This window comes from Melanotaenia boesemani, chromosome 11 (genome assembly GCF_017639745.1).
Source record: "Melanotaenia boesemani isolate fMelBoe1 chromosome 11, fMelBoe1.pri, whole genome shotgun sequence".
NCBI lineage: Eukaryota > Metazoa > Chordata > Actinopteri > Atheriniformes > Melanotaeniidae > Melanotaenia > Melanotaenia boesemani.
In genome coordinates, this window is record NC_055692.1 from 27049343 (window position 1) to 27071890 (window position 22548).

General features: G+C 40.0%; 2 protein-coding genes across 4 annotated transcripts; both read left to right on the forward strand.

Annotated features, from left to right (window-relative positions):
* The first annotated feature begins 21 nt into the window (after nucleotides 1-21).
* Nucleotides 22-19731, forward strand: LOC121649151 (paxillin-like). Of its 3 annotated transcripts, XM_041999759.1 has the most exons (15): nucleotides 22-155; nucleotides 10340-10545; nucleotides 11344-11429; nucleotides 11527-11666; nucleotides 12235-12418; nucleotides 13498-13612; nucleotides 13742-14231; nucleotides 14379-15022; nucleotides 15818-16084; nucleotides 16197-16607; nucleotides 16729-16890; nucleotides 16992-17165; nucleotides 17244-17325; nucleotides 17439-17587; nucleotides 17676-19731. In XM_041999759.1, the coding sequence occupies exons 1-15, from the start codon at nucleotides 143-145 to the stop codon at nucleotides 17940-17942; spliced, it is 3390 nt and encodes a 1129-aa protein (XP_041855693.1). In that variant the 5' UTR covers nucleotides 22-142; the 3' UTR covers nucleotides 17943-19731. The 3 variants fall into 3 exon arrangements, with proteins under 3 accessions (XP_041855693.1, XP_041855692.1, XP_041855694.1); XM_041999758.1 differs by having other exon boundaries at nucleotides 13742-15022; XM_041999760.1 differs by lacking the exons at nucleotides 13742-14231; nucleotides 14379-15022; nucleotides 15818-16084; nucleotides 16197-16607.
* A 439-nt stretch (nucleotides 19732-20170) lies between these two features.
* On the forward strand, nucleotides 20171-22420 carry rnf181 (ring finger protein 181). The gene is made up of 6 exons (XM_041998355.1): nucleotides 20171-20372; nucleotides 20726-20853; nucleotides 20938-21074; nucleotides 21208-21323; nucleotides 21446-21520; nucleotides 21613-22420. Exons 2-6 carry the CDS (start codon nucleotides 20768-20770, stop codon nucleotides 21670-21672), a joined length of 474 nt encoding a protein of 157 aa, XP_041854289.1. The 5' UTR covers nucleotides 20171-20372; nucleotides 20726-20767; the 3' UTR covers nucleotides 21673-22420.
* The last annotated feature ends 128 nt before the right edge of the window (nucleotides 22421-22548 follow it).

A 22548-nucleotide genomic window follows, 5' to 3' on the forward strand; every position in this document is an offset into this window, starting at 1 on the left:
TACTGCGGCGCGTTCCCGAGACCAATCCTAACTAACTTCCAGGGAAGCGGTGGTGAAGTTTGAAGAAGAAAATTCAGACTTTGTAAACAGTCAAGAAGCTCGCCAAGCTGAAAACTGACGCACCCCCAACTAGGCAGCCGCTATGGACGATTTAGGTGAGTTCTGAAGTTTTTTCAGAAAAGTTAAAAGTTATTTTGCCCCCAGTGAGGAACGGATAACAGGGTGGAGGAATAGTTAACGTCACGTCGAGATTTTATGTTAAAAAGAAAGAAGAGCGTCACTGGTCCATTGTAAGTTAGTCACCTTGCTCCGAAAAATCAAGCTATTATCAGATGGGTATGTTGCAGAGTGATGTATAAAAGTAAATGTTTGCCACTAAACACATCACCCACTTTTTCTTTAAATAAGCATCGTAGTAAGGTAGCCGCTGGATATTGCTAGCCTTCACCACCTCCTCCTTTTAAACTCTCCCTCTCGTTAACGTCTCTGCGAATAACACACGGTCCTGTTCAAGTATATGGACTGCTTTTAATCAATATATGTGCCTGAAGGATGAACAGTTTTTCTGACATTTTGTCATCGAGCTTAGACGTCTCCTCCTCAACTCTTGCCCCAGGCTACTCATTCCAACTTTGAAGTGGAGTCAACAGGCCTCCGTATTTAGATTGCTCAGTGCAGCACGATGCGAGCTCAACCCCGGTTCGGTTGACTAAAATGCAATCTTGATCGTGATGGAGCCAAGCATGCGAAGGGTATATACATTCATATGAAAAGCCCTGATGTAGGAGACTAAACGAAAAGTGTGGGGAAAAAGAAAAAGTCAATAATATTAGGCATCTCAGTCACATGTTAATTTAAAACCACTTAAAGAAACTCAGCACCCCATCTTACTGTCATATCTTTCATCAGCATGTTTTACTTGTTACTGGCGGCAGCTGTGTTTGTAGACTGCTGAGTTTTTGGCTTATATTTATCAATGACACACACAGAGAAAGATCATCAGATTAACAACTATTTTACAAACTATTTTAAAAAAGTAATATATTGTGGCACTTTAACTTCTGTCGCCCTTTACAGCACTGGAAGTTATTGTAGAATAGAAAGTGCCAAACTGTGGTAAGCTGCTCTGATTAGATTCACCTGAGAGGCATGGTGGACTGTGAAGGTTGAATGGGTCTCATTCTGTGCATATAAAAACACAGGCTATAATTTCACATTATTTACCAGCAACCTGACTGATGACCTCAGTTTATTTATTCACCAATCTCAAATCTGCCTGAGGCTCACACTGTGCAGTTGTTAATTTTAGCACTTGATCACAAACCTTGAACGTGTGGATGCAAATTTCTCATGTTACTGAATGACTCATTATCACCAAATAGCTGCCACATTTTTAGCCTTAAGAGAGACCTCCAGTTGTGACTGGCCATTTATCATAAATCCTTTATAAACATATAATTGTGAAATTGGGATGTAAAATTTACCACCAGTTTTTGAACGGTTGGTTGTTTTATTTAAGTTAGTTTTAATTTTAATTTATTACTGATGCTTTAATGTAGTTTGTGATGATTTCTCCATATAGCTGTCAAATAAAATTATTGTAAACTTCTGTGTTATGGCTCTAACATTTTGCCTTTATTCATTAATATGATTGAACATTAAGTCTACATAGTATGAGAAAAAATGCCCATCAAGACCCATGCTAACATCTGACATCTGCAGCATGACCACTCATTAAATAATTGATTGAGCTTGCAGTAATTATTATCAGAGAAAAGAAGCAAACTCCTAAGTGATATATATATATATATATATATATATATATATATATATATATATATATATATATATATATATATATATATATATATATTATTATTATTAATATTGTTAAGGATTTCTGTCATTTAATTGTCAGCTTTGATTTACTTTATGTTTTGCACAATCATTGGCCTTCACACTAAACATCTAATACTGTTACTATAGCTTTTATTAGCTGGTCAATCTGCTATTTTTGCTGTGCTAATTCAGGTTAAATAACTTATTCTGCCTGTTAAGTATCTGTAGGAGTTGTCCCAGGTTTTACTAATCTCCCTAAGTAGAACTGCACTTAAATAGATTTGTGAATTGTTTAAGTGGAGAGATGATGGGCCACATTTGGCCCGCTGTTAGAGTACCTCTAGGGCACACTAGACGCTATTGCTGCCGTGGGCTGCTGAAAGAACGTATTGTTGGTGGAGAGGGAGCTTACAGCCCCTGTGTAGCCGCGTGAAAAGCAGCCTGAGGAAGGGGGCGAGGCTGCTGAGGAATTTCAAACATCACTCTGTGTCAGGGTCCAAGGCCAAATACTCTCTGGGTCATGACTCAACTCCTGCCACTTCTCTCAGCTCTGTGTATACTGTCGGTTTTAGTCCGTCCTGTTGTGACATATGTCGTCTTGTAATCACAACAGTTGGAGATGGTTAAAAGCTACATAAGTGTAAGAAATTACACCAATACAACAACAAAAATATAAGTTAAATTACTTTCAGCTACCCTTCGGGGGGGAAGGGAATCCCCTTGGCAGAAGCAGAGTACTCTTACTGTGAGTCAGATATTTCCAGAGGATTTCTCCATTCAGCCGTTAACAGTGATAACCAGGTGGTAGCCAGGCCTAACCTCAATTTCATTACCAAGGGGACAAGTCCTCACCCAGATTTGGTTAAGCCACGTGTGGCACAGCTCTGTTTAAATGCTCTGTGTTTGTGTTTCATGTTTGTGTGGTATAAAGCCACCATTCGGCTCTTTGTAAATTCTTCAGACTTGTGTGAGATTCAGGAAAACGACCTATCTCTGAAAATGTTTTTCATGTCTGCAGCAACATATATTGCATATATCTTTTTATCCATTAGACTAGAGCATAACTAGTCCGTAATGTTAGCAGGTCTCCACACCTGTACGCAAGTACTGTTGTGTATACGGCTTTACACAAACTTGCTAGAATGTTTTCCTTCTTTTGTTTCTTAATCTCTCAGTTGAGCAAGTAAAACACTATTTGGGAACTAGATTAAAGGCTGAATAGTTAGGAGTTGCCTACCTATAAACATTTCTGATTGTTGCAATCATCTGAGAAGAACCACAGCAGAGAACAAGTGCTATTGGTTGTTTAAAACAGTGGGTGCCACTGGGCCTCAGTTTGAAGACACATAAAGATGTGTGTACAGGAGCGCATAGCAACAACTCCATGCATTTGTAAACACACAGCAGTCCTGTAACATTTATTGTAATAGTATCAGCTGATCACCTTGCAGAGTAGGGTTTCATTACTGATACAGTAGTGAGAGTTTAAGTTTAAGCAGCATGGTCTTTGATGTTTACAACTTTTGCACTGCATACCATAAATCTTCGAAGGTCTTCAGTGGTTTCTGTGGCTCGGCTTGACAGTAGCACAGAGTTAGTGTTACCAAACTAGCTATCATCACTCTATGAGAGCTGCAGGGGTTAGTGCATACCACCCTTAACCAGTGGACCCGCCTGCAAGGCGAGAAAGAAGCTCCTGACTGTAAATCAGTCTTGTTTCTGAGCTCCACACCCATCCTGTTCTGGGTCTGGGGACGAGAGTGCTACATGACTGACCTCATCGCTTAGGCAACAGAGCCTGCCCCACATCCTCAGGAAACACAGGAGAAAAACAATGAGCAGAGTCAATGCTGGAGGCCAGCAAACACTGCAAGAGGGGGCAGCTGTGGGCCCTCAGTCTGTGAACTTGGTGCTATAACAGCATTTCTTCTGTACAAGGCTGTTTTACCATATTGTTGTTTAATTTGCAGCTCTTTCCAGTCTCCCTGTTCCTCTCTATCATGCTGTATTCATGCCTGTTCATTTTGGTAGCCTTGAAATTTGGCTCAGAGTACAGCACTGGCTATTTTCTACACAGGTCTGGGTAATGGAGCAGGAAGCATGAGTCCTTGCAGCATTTTTCTAACATCACTGAAGGAAGGGACGCCTCAAGGCATATGCACAGGTTTTCAGTTTTCCTCACAGAGGGAAACTCTGTCTTAAAAAAAATAGAAAGCGAAAGGTTTTCCACTTCTGTTGTCTTAAATGCACACTTTTTTTTTTAAATCACCCTAACCCCATGCAGAAAATCTGCAACAACTTGATCATATTGCTGTCAAACATTTGATGATTTTTAAACTGTATTTTAATCAACTGTAGATTTTATGACATGATAATTGCAATTGATTGACACAACTGTTCTATCTACTTCAAATCTTTAGTGAAGTTGTTTTTCTGCCCTAAACAAAAAGCTGTGTTCAACAAGATATGACTGACTTTGCACAACCTAAAACCTATTGATATAGGAACCTATATTTATCTAATCAAACTTGATTTAAAAAAGAAATAAAAAACAGAGCAAAAAAGAAAAGTAAAACAGTGATATTGCAAACTTTGTGAAATTTCAAATATTATATTCAAATAGTAAGTTAGTTAAATTTATCAACTTCTATTTAGTTTCAAATTATCCTTAGGTTTAAGAAGAGTAAGGATAAAAAAAACAATACATTTATCTCAGAGGGCCAATAAAAACAGAAAACCCAAAAAAATCAGTAACTTGAAGTAATTTGCCATTTAAAGTCCCATTGATCTTATTAAGATTTTTTTTTGTTTAATATGTCGTCAACAGGTAAGGCTAAGTGTAGGGCTGGGTATCCCCACTAATTTCCTGATTCGATTAGATTTAGATTAAATCCGATTTGATACTATTAGGTTTCACACTATATGGAATATTGAAGACTTTCTCAGATAGCTGTTTTTATCAAATACTAAGCCCATTTACATGACCATCAAAATAAGATATCTGGAAGTAAAGACATTACTGTAATTATGTGATATGGCACGTCTCCATGCAAATCTGAAATACAATATTTAAATGATCAAAGGGTTACTGTTGTCACCGGAAAAGGAAACGTATAATAAAAAATCTATCTCTGAGTTTTGTGGATTCATTAAATTCAAATCAATTCAAATTGATTAATAATTTTTTTAAACCTAGCATTAGCAAAGTGAGTTTATCCCTCTCTACGTATGTAATTATCTTTCTTCAAATCAGACTCAGGTCACTTTCATAAATCAGATATATATCTGATGTTTGCATTTCATCTGACTTTTGTATCATAGAAGTGAGGCAGACATCACGTGCTAAAGGAGGTGGATGCAACAAGAGCAAATGTTGCTTCTGTAAACACAGCACACTGTGTGTGACGCCACATCTTCTGTACATGCAGGTGACTTTAGGGCCTTAGATTGTTCACACTGGAGTCTGATGGTTGTTGCATTTAAGTTATGATGTGAACAACCATGCAAAAAATTCTGATCTCAACAAAAAAGTTGGAATTGTGCATTAAAACCTTCATACATACATAGCCTTTGCCTAAGATAATGCAGTGTTCAATAAAGCTGTTTTTTTCTGACACTTAACATTTGATAAAAGAAAAGGTTGACTGTTTAAAATGAAAAAAAAAAAACTGGCAAGATTTTAAAAATAAATAATTTTAAAATCCTTTTAAACTCCTACACAAGTAGACTAAACATGATACTATAAATAATGAACTATTATTGGCAATTAACCATGTTGGTTTATGAAGAAAAGTTCACCAAACTTAATCATAACAGCATTGGTAATTACTCATGAGTGTTAAATGTTTGTATTTCTATAGGATGACTATCTGTATAATGGTTTAGTGTGTTTTAATAAATATGAAGACATAAGAGGAAGCTGAGGCCTTTATCCAACAACGCTTTTCTTCGGACTACACTCTTGTTGCACAAAAGGCTCCTCATTGTCATACGGTTTTTATTCGTGCTTGGGCCTGGATATGTCCTCAGTGACTGGCTGTTACATCAGTCTTTAGACTTTCCCTTGTCATCTGATTTACTGGTCTGTGGGGAAGTACTTTTATTTCGGTACAGCACTCTCTCAAGGGGAGTGTCATCTTTCAAATGTGTGGCTGCTTGGCAGGGTATTTTTAGGTAGGTATCACCCTAAGATGCTTCTGCCTCTCTGATTGTGTGTCATTACTCATTCATCCTTTATATGCCATTGTGTGTTCTACAATAGAAACAGGTGGCCATCAGTCTGAGTGGCTTAAAAACTGTTTACTTCTTCATTCATTCTCTAATATGTTTTGATGTCAAGTCAATTTTCTTTTAACTCCCTTTCTTAGTTTCTCTATCTGGTTCCTACAGAGCCACGGCCATCTCTTTCTGTCTCACTGGCATCTCACCCTCCACCTCCTCTCCCTGGCCCCTGCCTTGTTTGATATAAATATCATGTTGGGTTGGTCTGGGGTAGGGTTTCGATTTGGGACTGCAGCCAGATCTGCTCTTTTGCTGCCTTGCTATTAACAGGTGAACCGTGGACCCCGATGCCCCATCGTCATTGCCCATATGCTAATAGAAAAGATTAGACGTCCCTGTTTTATCCATGCCTGCACCGTACTCCACACTATGTGGGAAAGGACAAGGAAAACACTGACATCTCCCTTATTGTGGAATTCAGAGCATGCTGTAGTTAGCAGAATGGGTCCTGTAATTGTCAACACTTTATATTTTCATTTTCTGGTTTAACAGATGGTGTTTTGTATTCAAGCACATTCTTCACAGACTCAGTACCTAGAATCCTGTGGTGTTGGAGGAACGCCTGGCTGGAGTAGATTTTATAATGAGTAATCTTTTTGATTCCAGAGACAGGTTGGATTGTAAAGGGGTTTTTCACTGAATTAGAGCTGCATACTCCCATTCCTGAGCAACTTTCCCCATGTTCCCACCTGATTGCTTGCTTTCTGCAAAGCGGACAGAGGAATGTGTGGAATTCCCCATGTACCTTCATTCCCATCTGATAAACACTGCAGGACCATGGCAGGGCCTTGGGTGGGTGGATAAGGGTGCACAGAGTCAAGACTATACATGTACCCACTGCCACAAGAATGTGCACGGTACTATCCGCATGGCCGCACACTTGTTTGTTGAACGTAATGGAGATAAGTCATCACAGTGTGACCTTAGTTAGATCTCCTGATAGAGCTAGTGTAAAGCAGTACTTGTTCGTCTGAGAACTAATAAATTCATCTGAAATTATTAAATCCAGTCATATCATTCTAGATGACGACTTTATTCCTCCAGACCCTGTACAATGGATCATTATGTCAGGATGCTGTGGGAGCAGAATTGGACTTTGTCCGTTGTGGCTCCTACCCCCTGTCTGGAATGGAAAAGCTTAGCCTGTTAGTTGGCGTGCAGTGCATGTTTGCATTCTAAATGCTTCTGACTCTTTGTGAACCAAACTTTTCTGACTTGTTGTCTCTCCTCATGACAGTCTCAATACTGCCCTCCCCAGTAAAGTGATGGAAGCAGGAGCATTTCAGTAGCATCTTCATTCTTTATTCTTTTATGACCTGCAGTAAAGAGACGCACTCAGTGGTGAGAGGAGATTATGTGTGTGTTTACACATGTGTATGCAGCAAGCTGGTCAGTTAAAGCTACCACAGGACAGGAGCTAAATGTTTGGATAAAGTATTCATATTTATTGTTTGTTGTATAGGATTTATGCTGGAGCATCTTGCACTACTTTAATTATCTTTACAGAGCTGGACTTAAGTATTTTTTTCTTTTTAAACTTCACATCTGAAGACAACTGGAGAATATCTATTTTTGCCAAAGATAATTACTTAAGGCGGTTTATTAACTACTAAAATATGTCAGTAAAGCCTTAATTATCCCAGAAGTAAATTTGCATTGGACTCCATGCTGCTGCCGTGCATTACCAAGTAAATCAAATCAAAAATAGAGGTTGATTATCTGACTAATTTGTCTCACTATTTTAACTTTAAAATTTCTATGTGAAGGGTAACGATTAACTCAGATTAAATTAGGAGCTGTATAAATAGATGGCTGATGGCAACACATTGGTTTGACTAATTTTCTCGAAAATTAATTTGATCTTTTAATGAAACCAAACACAAAGATCCACACTAGATTATTTTATTTCCCATCGTGGAATGAATGAAGCCATAACGTTTAAGTCACCACATTTTTTTTAAACAATTTATCTATCTGCAAGGTTTCTGTTTGGAAACTGTTGCTCCTTTGCCACAGTCACATATGTGCCATATCAGTGGGTGGAAGTGGGTTCAAATTATTCTCAAAACTTTGGCTTCGCCTGCAAGTATTTTAGAGGAGCGCTGCTGTGCTCTGTCAGGGCCAAGAACTTTCTAGGAATACTTTTCCATAAGTAGCGAGTAATAAAGCATGTATTATTTTGTAATATGAAAGTTACTGACAGAGAAATGTGAATTTGTGCCTAAATCCAGATCACTGCAGTTTATGGCTCACCTTTGTCCTAACACCAGTTCTGGTATTTTTCTATCTGGATGCTTTGTTTTATGAGCGACAAAGTCAACCTCAGTAAGGCCTTGTTTAGCATGTCAGCACCAGGTGCAGATTATTTTGAGCTGGTCGTGATATTTCAGCACATTTGCACAGACATGGGTACTCACTGAGCTTACTGCTTTAAATAGGTTTGTGCTCTCATGTGGTTTATGCCAAACTTCAGGACTTCAACATTTTGCTTCTGGGCAGGATCCCCATTTGGACTGAAGATGATGAGGAAGAGTCAAGACTGATTGTAGTGGAGGTCAAGGCATAGTAATCGATAAGAGGTTTTTGCTTTGCAGATTATTTAGGCATGTAATCGGAACAACTTTTTATTTGTTTTTTCTTTAGATATCATACATGATATAACAAACAGTTGACTCGGACATATTATGCAAATGAATTATGTTTGAGGATGAGAATTGATTAATAAAATAAATTTTTTTGTGTTTATTTTTGAGATAGAGGGGCACTAAAAGGACATTGTCCCCAGTGTTGGCTTTTTAACCACTCCCCCCTCTTTCTTAGTACTAGCAGTATGTTATCGCTGCTGGTTGTTCACATTATCTTTCTCTGTACTGCTGTCTGCTTCACACAAACACACTCAAATCCTTTGACAGAGGATATTACAGATATAACAAACGGATATTATGTAAGTATATATTTTACTTTCTATGGATTGAAAAACTAATGCTCTCGTTGCTAGATTCCTATGATCCTGCTTAAGATTATGGTAGGCTTTATTACAGGTTTTAACACAGGCAATGGAAAAGAATGTATGGCTCTACTTGATTTCTATTATATTTTTTGCATATGTTTTTCTGTTTGGAAAGAAAGTTTTGTACTAGTTATTAACTTTGTTGATGACTTAGCAGAGACTTCATTCAGGATTGGTTGAGTTGCTGGTGGAGAATTTGGAAAGTAGCAATTATTTAGATGACATAAAATGGTGAACAATTTTAAACCATCTTGTATTATATTAACTATACTAATCATCCCAAAATCTCACAGGAAGCACTTAAAATTCAAGTTGTCCTCCATGAACAAAATCTAGATGCATTCTGTTTCATTGAGATCACATTTTAGAAGTTGCAGGGCCCAGCTTGGATACCTTTTTAGATGATTTTGTACCCCTCTTCTTTGACAGTATGAGCTTAAATGTGCAGTGATTGTTTAAAAAGGACTGAAACAGGTCCAAGCCTCTGTAGTGTAACAGTATGCAGCTAGTGATTGCAGTCTATTCTGGACAGGCTGACGATGGATGGATTGTGTGATGTAAGAGTCTATTTTGTTGCTGTGTTGCAGCAAACTCTCAACAGGAGAACTCTGTACCCCCTCAACCCTGGACAGGATTCAAAAATGCTGTCTGTCTACTTGTTTGTTATCAGTTTATCTTGTTAAGTTCATACCCAGTCTCATAAAAGTAAAGCAAATCTTAGACATTAAGTGAATGACAAGGATGCAGAAAGAAGACATCAAGAACGTTGACAGATAGCTACCATTGACTGATGTGTATTTGGTGTGGACTAAATGGTATTCAGAGGGATATTTTCTGAGGGCCTCATGGGTTTGGATGGGTTGAGTAATGTATTGTACCATGCTTTGGCTGTCACTTGGCCTAATGTTACTTTTGGATTTGCAATGAGGCAAAAACTTTTTTTGGTTTTGTTGACAGACTGAAATGGGAAACTTCGTGTCATTGTCTGTTTACAGCCTATCGTCAGTTGTTACTTTTCAAGCACTCAAATATCCCATCAAAGAATTCATTGGTGTCCAACTCAGACATGTGAAATAACCTGGGGAAATAAAACTGCTGCTTCTTCAAATGACAAAGGGAAATAAGTATCATGTTGTGGTTGCTACAAGATTTACAGGTACTATATATTCAAACAGTATATGTGTGTGTGTGTGTGTGTGTGTGTTACAGATGCATTGCTGGCAGACCTAGAGTCTACGACATCCCACATCTCAAAGCGACCTGTCTTTTTGCCCGACGAAACCCCTTACTCCATCCCTACAGGACACTCTTACCAAGATGTATCAGTGCCACCACCAGTCCCTCCTCCACCCTCAGCCGAGGCTCTGAATGGGTCCCTGACAGATCAACCAGACTCTCATCACTCTTCTCAGCAGGTTGGTCTCCCTAAGGCCTGCTTCAAAATAGCTGCATGGTGTGTGTGTTGCATGTGCAGAAAATTCTGATCTTCATTTTGGCTCTCATTGACAAATTAGGGCATGCACAACTCAAGTACAGCTTTAATCACTTTGCCGATGGTGCCTTTCTGTGTGTTGCCTATTTTTCATGCTTGAGAGAAGCCTTGGTGGGGCTGTTTTTAGGGCATCATATTGGCCTCATGTCAGGAACTTTTACAGTTATTATATATATGTAATACATTACAGGCATTTGAATTATATTTACTTTTGTTTATCAGGGTTATTTTCCATTTAATTTTAGAATAGCTTATTATTAAAGGAAATATTTATGGGTTCTGTAGTTCGAAACCCAGTATGTGATACAGTTATGTTGGTGTGGTGACAGAATTAAATTTCTTTTTCTTTTTGTGCTTCTGTCTCCCTCTTAAAAACGGTTCAAAAGGCGTATAACTTTGATCTGGTTACAACTGGCCAACCCTCTGGTCTTGACTTTTGCCTCGTATCAATCATAAATCACTTTTTTTTGGCCTTTACGAAAGCAAAATACTACAGACAGTAGCAGAGCTGCAAAAGAAAGGTTGGCTGTGAGAATATGTACACACAGACATAGTACAGCAATTCAACAACTTAACACAACTGGTAAAAAGCTGGCTTAATGTGTGTATCTGTATGTAGTACTTCTGTTTGTTCACAATCCCAGATATCAAAATTGTCAGAAAAATAAGTCTTCCGGACTGATTTTAAATAGAAAGTTAATAAATAATGAATCCTCTGCAGTCTTTGGGTTCAGCCCAGAAGAGCTCATGGTCCAGGGACAGTAGCAGTTCTCCATTGTCTCACACTGAAGAGGACCACGTTTACAGGTACCCTTTGCACACTTGAGATATTGTGTATATAGAAAGATAACCACAACATCTGGTATTTTCTGTTATTTTTAGTAATTTCCTGTGTTCTTTTCAGTTTTCCAAACAAGCAGAAGACATCAGACTCGTCATCAGCAGCCATGAGCTCTGCCCTGGGCAGTAACCTCTCCGAGCTCGACAGGCTTTTGTTGGAACTTAATGCGGTGCAGCAGAGCTCCCCTTCCTTCCCCACTACAGGTAGAGACAGAAGGATCAGTTCATTTGGCTGATTTATGCTTGCTTAGCTACTCCCTTCTCCATTCTACTACTTGTAACCTGAATATCAGTCTCAGTGAAACATTTTTTAAGAGGATGCTTACTGGAAGAGGTACAGCCAGAATGCATTGGTGCATCTTTCTCAAAGGTCTTTAGACATGAGTGACATTTTAATTCCACAATGTAAGTTGAATCTAGAGTATTTAGTAGATTTTGCAATAAATATGCATGTTGTCACAAACATTTTAATGCTCATTTGATGGAAAGGATGAAATACAGTGACAGACTGCAGTAAGATAATTATTGGATGATGCAACTGTGAGACCAACATTGGTTTAAAAGTTTCATCATTTTAGATGTTTCATTTGGTCTGTTGCCTGTCATCTAGAGTCCTTTTTCCGTCATGTCTGTCCATGCCTCCTCCATCTACTCCCTTTCTAGTGGGAGGACCGAAGATACATAATAAGGAATTAAGGATGTTTAAATTGGAAATTGGGAAATTCTTCAGCTTACTGTCTTCTGTTTGTGTCATAATGTTACGTGCCCACAGAGGAGGCAGCTCCACCCTTACCATCCTGCAGCATCACTCACTATGAGAATGGCAGTGCTCCTGACATCCTCGTAAGCCCCCCGCAACAGGAGAAACCAAAGAGAAACGGGACAAGACTGGAGGAGGCCCGGCCCACGGTGGAAAGTCTTCTGGACGAACTGGAGGGCTCAGTACCTTCACCGAGGTATGGCATTTCAATTTGAACAATGTTACATCAGTAAAAAGTTTAGTGTCTGCTCTCTGCTACACTTATTATTGACCTCAAACTCAGTTTCTCTTAAGAAAAGTCTCCATTAAGTTCCTCACAGGGATGTATACAGGTCTGAGTTCATTTAAAAAAAAGACTGAGTAGTGGTGGATAAGTGGTTTGTATCAGTTGGGCTTGTGGTTACTGAATTGGTGCTGCAGAAGAGGATTAGAAAAACCACAGTTTTTTTTTTTTTTTTTAGCTCTGAAATACATGTGTTACATTGGGCCATGTGGTGCTGCTGAGCTGGTAGCTGTCTCGTTTATGTTAGGCAAAAAAGTTGCAAAATTTGTAGATTTTAATAGAATATAAGGTAATAAGACAAACTTCCCTATTGGGACTTTTTTTCTACAGTCAGCGTTGAGTGTTGGTGATTATAAAGCCATGAAAGGCTTTGCTTGTTATTGAGAAATCACCCAGTGGATCTTAAGGGGCCAACAGTATTTTAGTAATCCACCTTTTCATCCCCACGAAACCAGGGATTAGCCTCCATGAAACTGATCATGTCTGAAACCAGGTATAAAGGTGGATAGGTTTGAGACCTCTACAGTCTGTGGTATTGTGAGTACAGCTTAACCGCACCACTAGAGGATATGACGTCAGTGTGATGAATGCACCAAACACAACAACAATAATAGCCAACTGTGTTGTGGTGCTGCTCCAGACAATCCTGGCTTGTGTACAGCTTTAGCACTAAAATGCACTGCTTTTACAACACAGTATTACACTACTGTACCATCAAATGTGGGAGTAAGCTGATATGTCATTATCTGCGCATGCGCTACATCTTGTTCTAGCTCTGGAGTGTTACTCATCGTAGCACCCCCACAGCCTTGTAGTACGTACTACAGCGGCTTCGTGGGGATGTTGAAGCCGTTCTCCTAGTTTTCGCCACCATTTTCACTCCATTTTCACACCTGAAACGGCTTCGGAGCCATGTGGACATAGCCTTAGTTGGTGTGATTGCTTGAATGTAATAACAAATCCCTTTTTGACTGGTAACCTGTATTTTCCAGCTCTTCCACTCGACACAGTGATTTGGATACGTCATCTCAGCAGCAAGCAAGAATTTCAGCTTCCTGTGCCACAAGAGAGCTAGATGAACTGATGGCATCTTTGTCTGACTTTAAGGTAAAAGGCAGCAAAAGTGAACACCAGAAAGGTTTCACTTCATTATTAAAACTCAAGCCTCTCTTGATATGTTTGTGATTGTTCCTGTCCCCTTCTTCTTTATCTTGCTTATGCTTCTCTGTTCTCTAGCCCAGTTCTTCTGGGTCTGCACTAGATCCTACAGGGACATCTTCCTACTGTCACCATCCTTCAGTCTCTTCCTCTGTTACTCCAGTGGCTTCTTCTTCTCTTAGTCTGTTCCACCAGCCTGCCTCTCCTCTCCTCTCTTTAAATTCTGGTCTAGAGCTGCACATAGATGAGGATAGAGGAGATGGTGGCCTGCTGATGCCCCATCTAGGCTGTCTCCCTCCTCACAGTCCTGCATCCTCACTTTCTGCCGCCAGTGACATGGACCTGGACTCTGTTATAGATGTCTCTGCTACCATGCTGGCATCCCAAACAAAATCGCTGCTAGTGCTCTCTCAGTTGGTTCCGTCCAATTCCAGTTTATTGAGAAGTAGCCCAAGTCCTTCCAATACCACCTCCCCCTCACTAACCTCAGTTATCACTGTCCTGGACCACAAGTCCTCCAAGTCTCCTAGTCCATCTTTTGAGCGGATCTCCCCTCCAGCTACTACTGGTAAAGCATCTTATGCTCCTGAGTCTATGAGCAAGGGGCCTGCTTGTTTCCATGACCATGATTTAAATTTTTCTAGTTCACCTCCTTCAAAAAGCCTCACTCCCCCTCTCTCAACTCCTTCCCCACTCCTTGTTGCTGTTTCTATAGCTTCACCTTCTGTGCCTGCCTCATCAAAAACGTCCTCGCCATGTCCAGCCTCTCCATTGAAGGTTCCCTCTGCGCTGACCTTCACCAGCACCACAAGAGAACTGTTGGAAGTAACACCTGCAGCTCAGAGTGACATCCCCCCTGTTTTGCCACAACCTTCTGTAGTAGAGCCCTCCCTGGATGAGGCACTAGACAAGCTGTTGGCAATGAGTTTTGCACAAAATCATACAACACATGAGGAGCAACCACAGCTGAAGATTGAGATGCATCCCCTTGGCAATGGAATGCCGGAGGTGCATGAGGAGCTTATCCTGCCCATGGACAGAAGCAGCGTGCAGCCTGACACTTTCACCATTGCCACCAACACCATTACAGATGACTCAGTGGATGGAGGCACTGATGGGAATGGAGATCTGGACTGGGCCGATGAGGAACTGTCCATGTCCTTACACGATGGACTGGATGGCACCATGACACCTTACACAGAGAGGCTGTACACAGATGGCAGCATGACCCCGCTGACAGAAGCCAGCTGGATGGATGAGTCCATGACCCCCTTCTCATGCCCTGGGACCCCTGATGTTGCCCTGGACCTACCTCTGCTTCAAACTCCCACTTTGGACAGAGTCTCTGCAACAGGACATGTATGCATCTGCACTCCTGCATGTGACACAAGTTGGACTTGTTTTGCTCCTGCTCCTGGCTAACAACACTGATGCTTTTATACATGCTAGCCTCTGCTCCAGTTTTGTCTTTTGCCAACTTTTTAAAAGGCTTAAACTAGTTACTAGTAAGTGCTCTCCCTTTGAGATGCAGCAATGATCATATTTGTAGCATTTATCATCTCTCAAGTCTTACTAAATACAGAAAAGTAGAGCTGACACAGCTTTTCCTGCACAAATTTTTTATGTTAACCATATCATATGGTTAATATGTCAAACCAAAGTTGAAAAGTAATTGATTAAAGGCTGTCCTCTACTTTTGAGCTTCACTAGGGAGCTGTGCTGAAATGTTACTGCCCTGTTTAACTGGGAAAAAATATATTACAGATTAAAAGAAGATAAAGATAACAAAACCATTTCAGTTGTATTTCCAGGCAGAAGCTACACGAATAGAAGCCATCTAATGAAGATTTTTTGCTTTGATACTGCACTCATAATTAATGCAAAGCTTGGCAGTAACTATAAACTTTATTATACGTTGTATTAGTTTTGGGTAAAAGAACCTAATAGAACCTGCGTGATCATGTTGGAGTGACTGATTGAGAGACTGCAGTCTAGGTCTAAGTTTACTGGATAATGGTTGCATCTCACCTAAGCATGCAAGAATTACTTGAAGTGTGACTCAAAACCCACTGACCACCATGGCATCTTGGCATGTTGCTTGAGCTAGTTTAATTATTGTGGACATACGATAAGGTACTCAACATTCCCCCTTAGATAAAATCAGTGATTAGGCGCACTAAGGAGACTCCCAATATCCACCCCATGTACCGGGATGGTCACCTGCGCAGGAAGATGGGACCCATGATTGTAAACAAGACCTCTTCTCAGGACCGTCTTATAGAGGAGCTTCAGGGTAAGCTTGGGATCGCCCGCTCGGAGCGGCGGCGCAAACAGTCTGATGACTGGCTGACTGACTGTGTCGTCATCACATCTAAACCTCAGCGTTTCCGTCCCGAGGGGTTCAGCAGTGAGGTTGACAAGGTTGGCTTCATTGTGGTTAACATATTTACTACAATTTCTTTTTCCAGTTAATTCACCTTTTCTTGCTTTTTGCACTTTTTTTCTCTCTGTCTCTTCTTCCGTCTGTCTTTAGATCATAATTCCCCCTGAGTCACCTGTCTCTATCAGGAAGGTGCTCCCACCTCTCTCTCCCCCTACCCCTGATCGCCCTCCTGTTGTAGAAGAACCAAACAGACCACTCCCAGTACAGCAGCGCCCTGTTCCAATGCCACCACCCCCTCCTCCACCTACCTCCACCTCTGCCACTCCCCAGACTACCCACATTCAGGAACCAGTTCCCCTTGCACCTCAGCAGATTATAAAAGCTTCCCCTCCACCTGTCCAAATTAGGGACTCTCCCACCCCCAAACCAGAGCCCCCTCCTCCTGTCCTCAACACCCCAGCTTGGCCACCACCAGTGGAGCCGGAACAACCAGCTGCACCCAAAGTCCTGGTGTCTGTAGGCTGTCAAACAGAATATGACCCAATCTTCCCTCCAATGCAGGCATGACTCCCCATCTTTTCTTGCTTCTGTTTTTCCACACTTTTCACACAAAGTTTTTTTTTTTTACATTTGAATGTTTATCAGGCACATAAAACTACATTCTTACTTTAAACCATTTTAGATTATGGCCCAAGGGAAAGGAGGTGTTCCTGGTGGGCCCCTGACACAGGTAAACAAGCTGGACAACATGCTTGGTAGTCTGCAGTCTGACCTCAACAAACTTGGGGTGCAGACAGTAGCCAAAGGAGTTTGCGGTGCCTGCTGTAAGCCAATTGTGGGACAGGTGAGACGATTAGTTTAAGTATCTGTAAAATAAATATGTAATTTTTCCAACCCTGTGAAATTGCATGCTAAAGTGCAGAGTGTACTCTCCTATTTGTTTAGGTGGTGACTGCCATGGGCCGCACATGGCACCCTGAACATTTTGTGTGTACACACTGTCAAGAGGAGATTGGCTCCAGAAACTTTTTTGAGCGAGAAGGCCAGCCCTACTGTGAGAAAGATTACCATAATCTGTTCTCTCCACGATGCTACTACTGCAACGGGCCCATACTGGATGTGAGTCATCACTCTGTACATTTACAGGCTATAATGTGCAATGGTCAGCCTGTAACAAGTGTTGTTTTCTCCATTTAGAAAGTTGTGACGGCGCTGGACAGAACATGGCATCCTGAACATTTCTTCTGCGCTCAGTGTGGATCCTTCTTTGGCCCAGAAGGTTTTGGTTTTTATTCTTTTTTTTGTTTCCGAGACCAAATAAGTTTGATTTTTACTTTTATAAATACGACTGAATGAAATGATAAATATTTTGTGTTTGTGTTGCTTATGAAGGTTTTCATGAAAAGGATGGAAAAGCATATTGCAGGAAGGATTACTTTGACATGTTTGCACCGAAATGTGGCGGCTGTGCCAGAGCCATTCTGGAGAATTACATCTCAGCCCTCAACTGCCTTTGGCATCCAGAGTGTTTCGTTTGCAGGGTTGGTATTAGTCATTTCTGTCACTTAAGTTTGTGTGTTTCAGTGGAACAGTGCAATTACAAAACAGCCTCTTCCTGTGTATCTGCAGGAGTGCTTCACTCCGTTTGTGAATGGAAGTTTCTTCGAGCACGATGGCCAACCTTACTGTGAAGTGCACTACCACGAGCGGCGTGGCTCCCTCTGCTCCGGCTGTCAGAAGCCCATCACAGGACGCTGTATCACAGCCATGTCCAAGAAGTTCCACCCGGAGCATTTTGTCTGTGCCTTCTGCTTGAAACAACTCAACAAAGGCACTTTCAAAGAGCAAAACGACAAACCCTACTGCCACGGCTGCTTCATCAAACTGTTCAGTTAGAGAGTTGGGGAGTAAACTTCACTTTAGGTCAGGCTTTAGATAAGTGTCTAAATCATTTTAGCACAGTTGGGTGTGAGAATGGATTTTGTTTGTATCAAAGAAAGCTGTCCTCTGGTGACCATGGCTTTGGAAGTTTGTATGAGTTGGGTTTGTGCATGTGGTTGAAGCAGCGTTTTGCCAGATCAAATGAGTCTTGTGTCCTTTTGAAATTGGGGAAAAACATTTCTTCTATGTGCTGACAGCAACTTATTTCTGTGTTGTTTTGAGTTGGTCAGGAAACGCGATGCAGACATATTTAGAATTTAAAGGACATTTTCCAAGGGCAGCATAGTCATTCTTTTTGTAACCCTCAAATCATTGTGTATTCAAATCTTTGAAGTTTGTGTCTTTTAGAAGATGAATTCACACTGACACTGAAATCCATGATATACTGTGTGTGTGTTTGACAATGCTGCTCACTGGCTGAGTGTGTCATTTTAGAAACCATAAAGCAGGGAACAGGTGACCTATTGTTTTTAGCTTTTGCATTTTTTTTTTTAAATCATGAGGACAAAAAGGCTTTTAGATACTTCTGTGGTAAATAGTTGGACAGTGTTACACCAGTGGTGCTGTGATGAATAAACTGACTGAAAAATGGATGAGTCAGCATCACAGTTTTAATGTGTGAACCGTCATGTGACTCAAACACATTTGTGTATGAATATTAAGACAAGTGGATATCATGTTACAAAGCAGCCTTTCTTTTACAGGTTAATCAATCATTGAATCAATGTTCTAGTTTCTGTAATCATCTCAATGCTGTTTTTAAGCTAAGGATTAGTGAATATACATGTTTAGTTGATTTTTCAATCAAACAAGTCAATTTGCAGCCATTTACAAATTGCTGTTCAGAAACCGGGCTGCCAGATCATTCCTCATCTCTTTTTTTCTGTTAAAAGCAAAAATGGTTTCACAGAGTGAAGTGGAGCCGCACAAAGATACTGGGAGTACATGGTGTTTTCATCTCTGGTGTACGCACCGTCATTACTGTTTTGAGTCTAACCTGAGAAGGGTTTCGTAAATATCCAAAGCAGCTAGATTATGTTGAATGTGCATAGCATTTACATGTTTAGTAACCACTTTTCCAATGATGGGAGATTTCTGCAGCGAAGGCATAATGATGAATAGATATTTTTGCTGTTTTTACTGTATTGAGAAACTTATGAATGTTGAGCAGTACACTTCATTTGTTTGTGATGTTAAATATCTATGCAACTGTGGATTAAAAAGTTTGTATTCCAACATGTATTAACAGGCTACCTGTGCCATTGTATCAGTGCCATGTCTCAGAACTACCAAATCCAGCAGGTCAATAGTACACAGTTATGTTGTCATGTTGTTGGTCTGTGAGTCCACTGAAATGTGTTGGCTGTTTGAGGGGAAAAAAATCATAGTGTTGTCAGATTGATGGCAAAACTAAGATGACTATTTCCCTCAGCATCTGAGTAGCATCTACTGTATGAGCAACAGGTTGGGTCTCTATGTTCATGATAATTATTTGGCCCTTCTTCTTGTTCAGGGAATTCTGGAGCCTTAATTCTGCTCTCACTCTAAAATATTGCGTTACAGGTTTCTCTTCTAATCAGCATAGTAGAGTGTTATTTAACCAAAGCCATACCTTCTTTAAATTGTTTTTGTGTCTTTTTACTTTTCTTTTCACTTTGAATGTCAGTCTATATGAATATGAATAATGAGATTTCCCAGTTCTAGTCTGACCATGCAAATAAAGTCTGTTTTGCTATCTACGTTATCCAAGGGCTGAGTAGCTTTTTTTTCTGTTTTTACTTGGTACAACTGTTGTACACCACCTAAACTTGAGAGAATTCTCAGAGTTGAATTAAAGGGTTTTCTAAAACTAATCTGTAAAAAGTTTCCTTCACACCAACATTTAGACTTAATAGTAGGCAATTTTATTGGATTTGTAGCTTGTATTCCCCTATAGGTTTGAAACTGAATCCCCAAACCTAATGTAACAGTAAAACACTGGGGAGTAAATGCCTTAAACACTGAAAACGAAAAATCAAGCTTCATTTTATACTGTTCATAAAATCTGGAGAATAGTATTTCTCTCGGCATTCGGTGGCGGTAATGCAACACTACAGTTTTATCAGTCGTCATAATGTATTAATCAGGCGAAGAAGACTTTTCTCACTGTGATTGGACGAAGTACCACGTGATTAAAACTGCAATACCCGGAAGAATGACAAATGTTGATTACTAGCGGTGTGGGTTAGTCGAAATATTTTCGTTTAATATGGTCAACAATTCATGACAATTATTTTTTAAAATCGTAGTTTGTGTATTTGAACAAGCTAACAACGCCAAAACAAACAAACAAACAAAAAAAACAAGTGTTCATAGGCGAACTTCTGTTGTTGAGGACCAAACTAAGTAAGTTTGTTATAGTACATTTATTAATCCTTGTCTTCAAATAGTTTATAATATAAGAATTTTATTAATCTGATGGTCGTGTTTAATAAATATTTATTGATGTGAGTAACTCTTGTGTTTACATTTGTCTGTTATGCTTGCTGTTCACTACAGTTTCGAGGAAAAACACTATAGCTGTTTTAATGAGTGAATGTGCTTTATATATAGTTTTTAATGTACACACACTCACACACACACACACACACACACACACACACACACACACACACACACACACATATATATTTATATAAAATGTGTGTGTGTGTATGTATGTTTTTACAAAAATGTGAAGTCATCATTATCATCTGCAGGTTCCTTGATGCAAAAAGGACAAAATCACTGGCTGGACCCAAATGGCATCCTACTTCGATGAACACGACTGTGAACCCACTAATCCTGAGGAACAGTACCGCCAGAATGCACTTCTTGAATTGGCAAGGTGAGACCAAAGACAATTTAAACACTGTGTAAAGCCTGGCTTTGGCTGGTAGATTTTAGCTTTGTGATTGGTTTTTGTGTATAGGTCTTTAATGCAGGGCTTGGATTTGATGGACTCCGGGGCTTTCGACTTGTCAGACTGGGACCAGCGGCTTCCTCCTCCAGCTGCCAAAACTGCCGTTCAGACCCTCACTGTGGTCATCATTTCCCCAGAACAAGCAGGTGACACATCTGCTCCACCAAAGTTGAAAGCAGAAGAAGTAACTGATAGCATGCCAGAACCATGCTTGTGCTCCCAATATTTCCTGGATTAGTGACATTAGAAGAGACTTAATTTGGTGCTTTGCTCTCACAGACAAGGGTCTGAAATGTCCCGTGTGCTTGCTGGAGTTCGAGGAACAAGAGACGGTTCGAGAAATGCCTTGCAAACACCTTTTTCACTCAGGATGTATACTACCATGGTTGGGCAAGGTAAAGCTCATAAAAATGTATTACACTATCTCAATCTGATGTTTTTTTCTTCTTCCTTTTTTTTCTTCAAGTTTGAATAACTGTTTTTAAATCCACATAATTTTTTTCTGTGCTATTCCTAGACTAACTCCTGTCCACTCTGCCGACTTGAACTCCCAACTGATAATCCAGAGTATGAAGAGTTTAAAAAGGACAAGGTGACTGTGTACATCAGGAGGTGCATTTCATTTTTATCTTCTGTGCTTTCAGTGTGGATCGAGTTGAGTATTGTTTTTCTTTTTTCCTATAGGAAAAAAGAAAACAGAGGGAACACAGATTGGAGGACCTACATGGAGCCATGTACACATGATGCAACAGCACTCAAGTAATTTTGCTCACTGGAATCTTCTAAAAATAACAAACTGCATTCACACTATTTTGTACAAATCATTATTTCAAGTTTGAGAATGGGAACATGTAAGAAGTCTTGAGAATGTCTGACATTGACTATATATACTCTTAGTTGACTAAAATGTCTGGATTTTTTGGCAAAATAGTCCCAACTGATGCCAGCACCACTGGCAGCTCCATTCAGGTAAATTGTAAACTTATAAAATATCACAGAGTGATAATATCTCATTTAAGTTTAATTTGGTAATGTTTGGTATGATAGAACGACAGTCTGGGAATGACATTTGACTTCCCCATCAACAGGGCTTCTTTGTTTTCACCCTCTGTATAATCATGTGTGAGTGCAGCAGTCCCACTGGATTCTTTATTATTCTTTTCAGCCTATTTGTATTGATGTGTTTAGCCAAAAAAAAGTAAATGACATTGGCAACATTGCAAAAACGGAGTATGTGATGTGTGTCAAATTAAAAGGCCTGAAGTTTTTCCTTCCTGATAAAATTGAGTTCTTTCCACCGTCGCCCGCCGCCCCGTACATGCTCAGGGTGGGGGATTGAATTGAAGTAAAGAGTCAATGCAATCTGCTAGTTTTCCTTAGCTAGGCTATTATTTATGAATACTGATTGGATGACAATGAATTGGCTCAAATTGTCTGTAAAGTGCCCTGATGTGACATTGTTGTGAATTGGTGCTATACAAATAAAGCTGAATTAAACTATGAAGAATTTTGGTTTTCTTTTAAAAATATGCATCATATCCACAAAAAGAGGAAAGTCAAAGTAGAGGCTGAGACATCCAGACTTTTCTGCATTTTTAGATCAGCTTATCTGTCCAGATC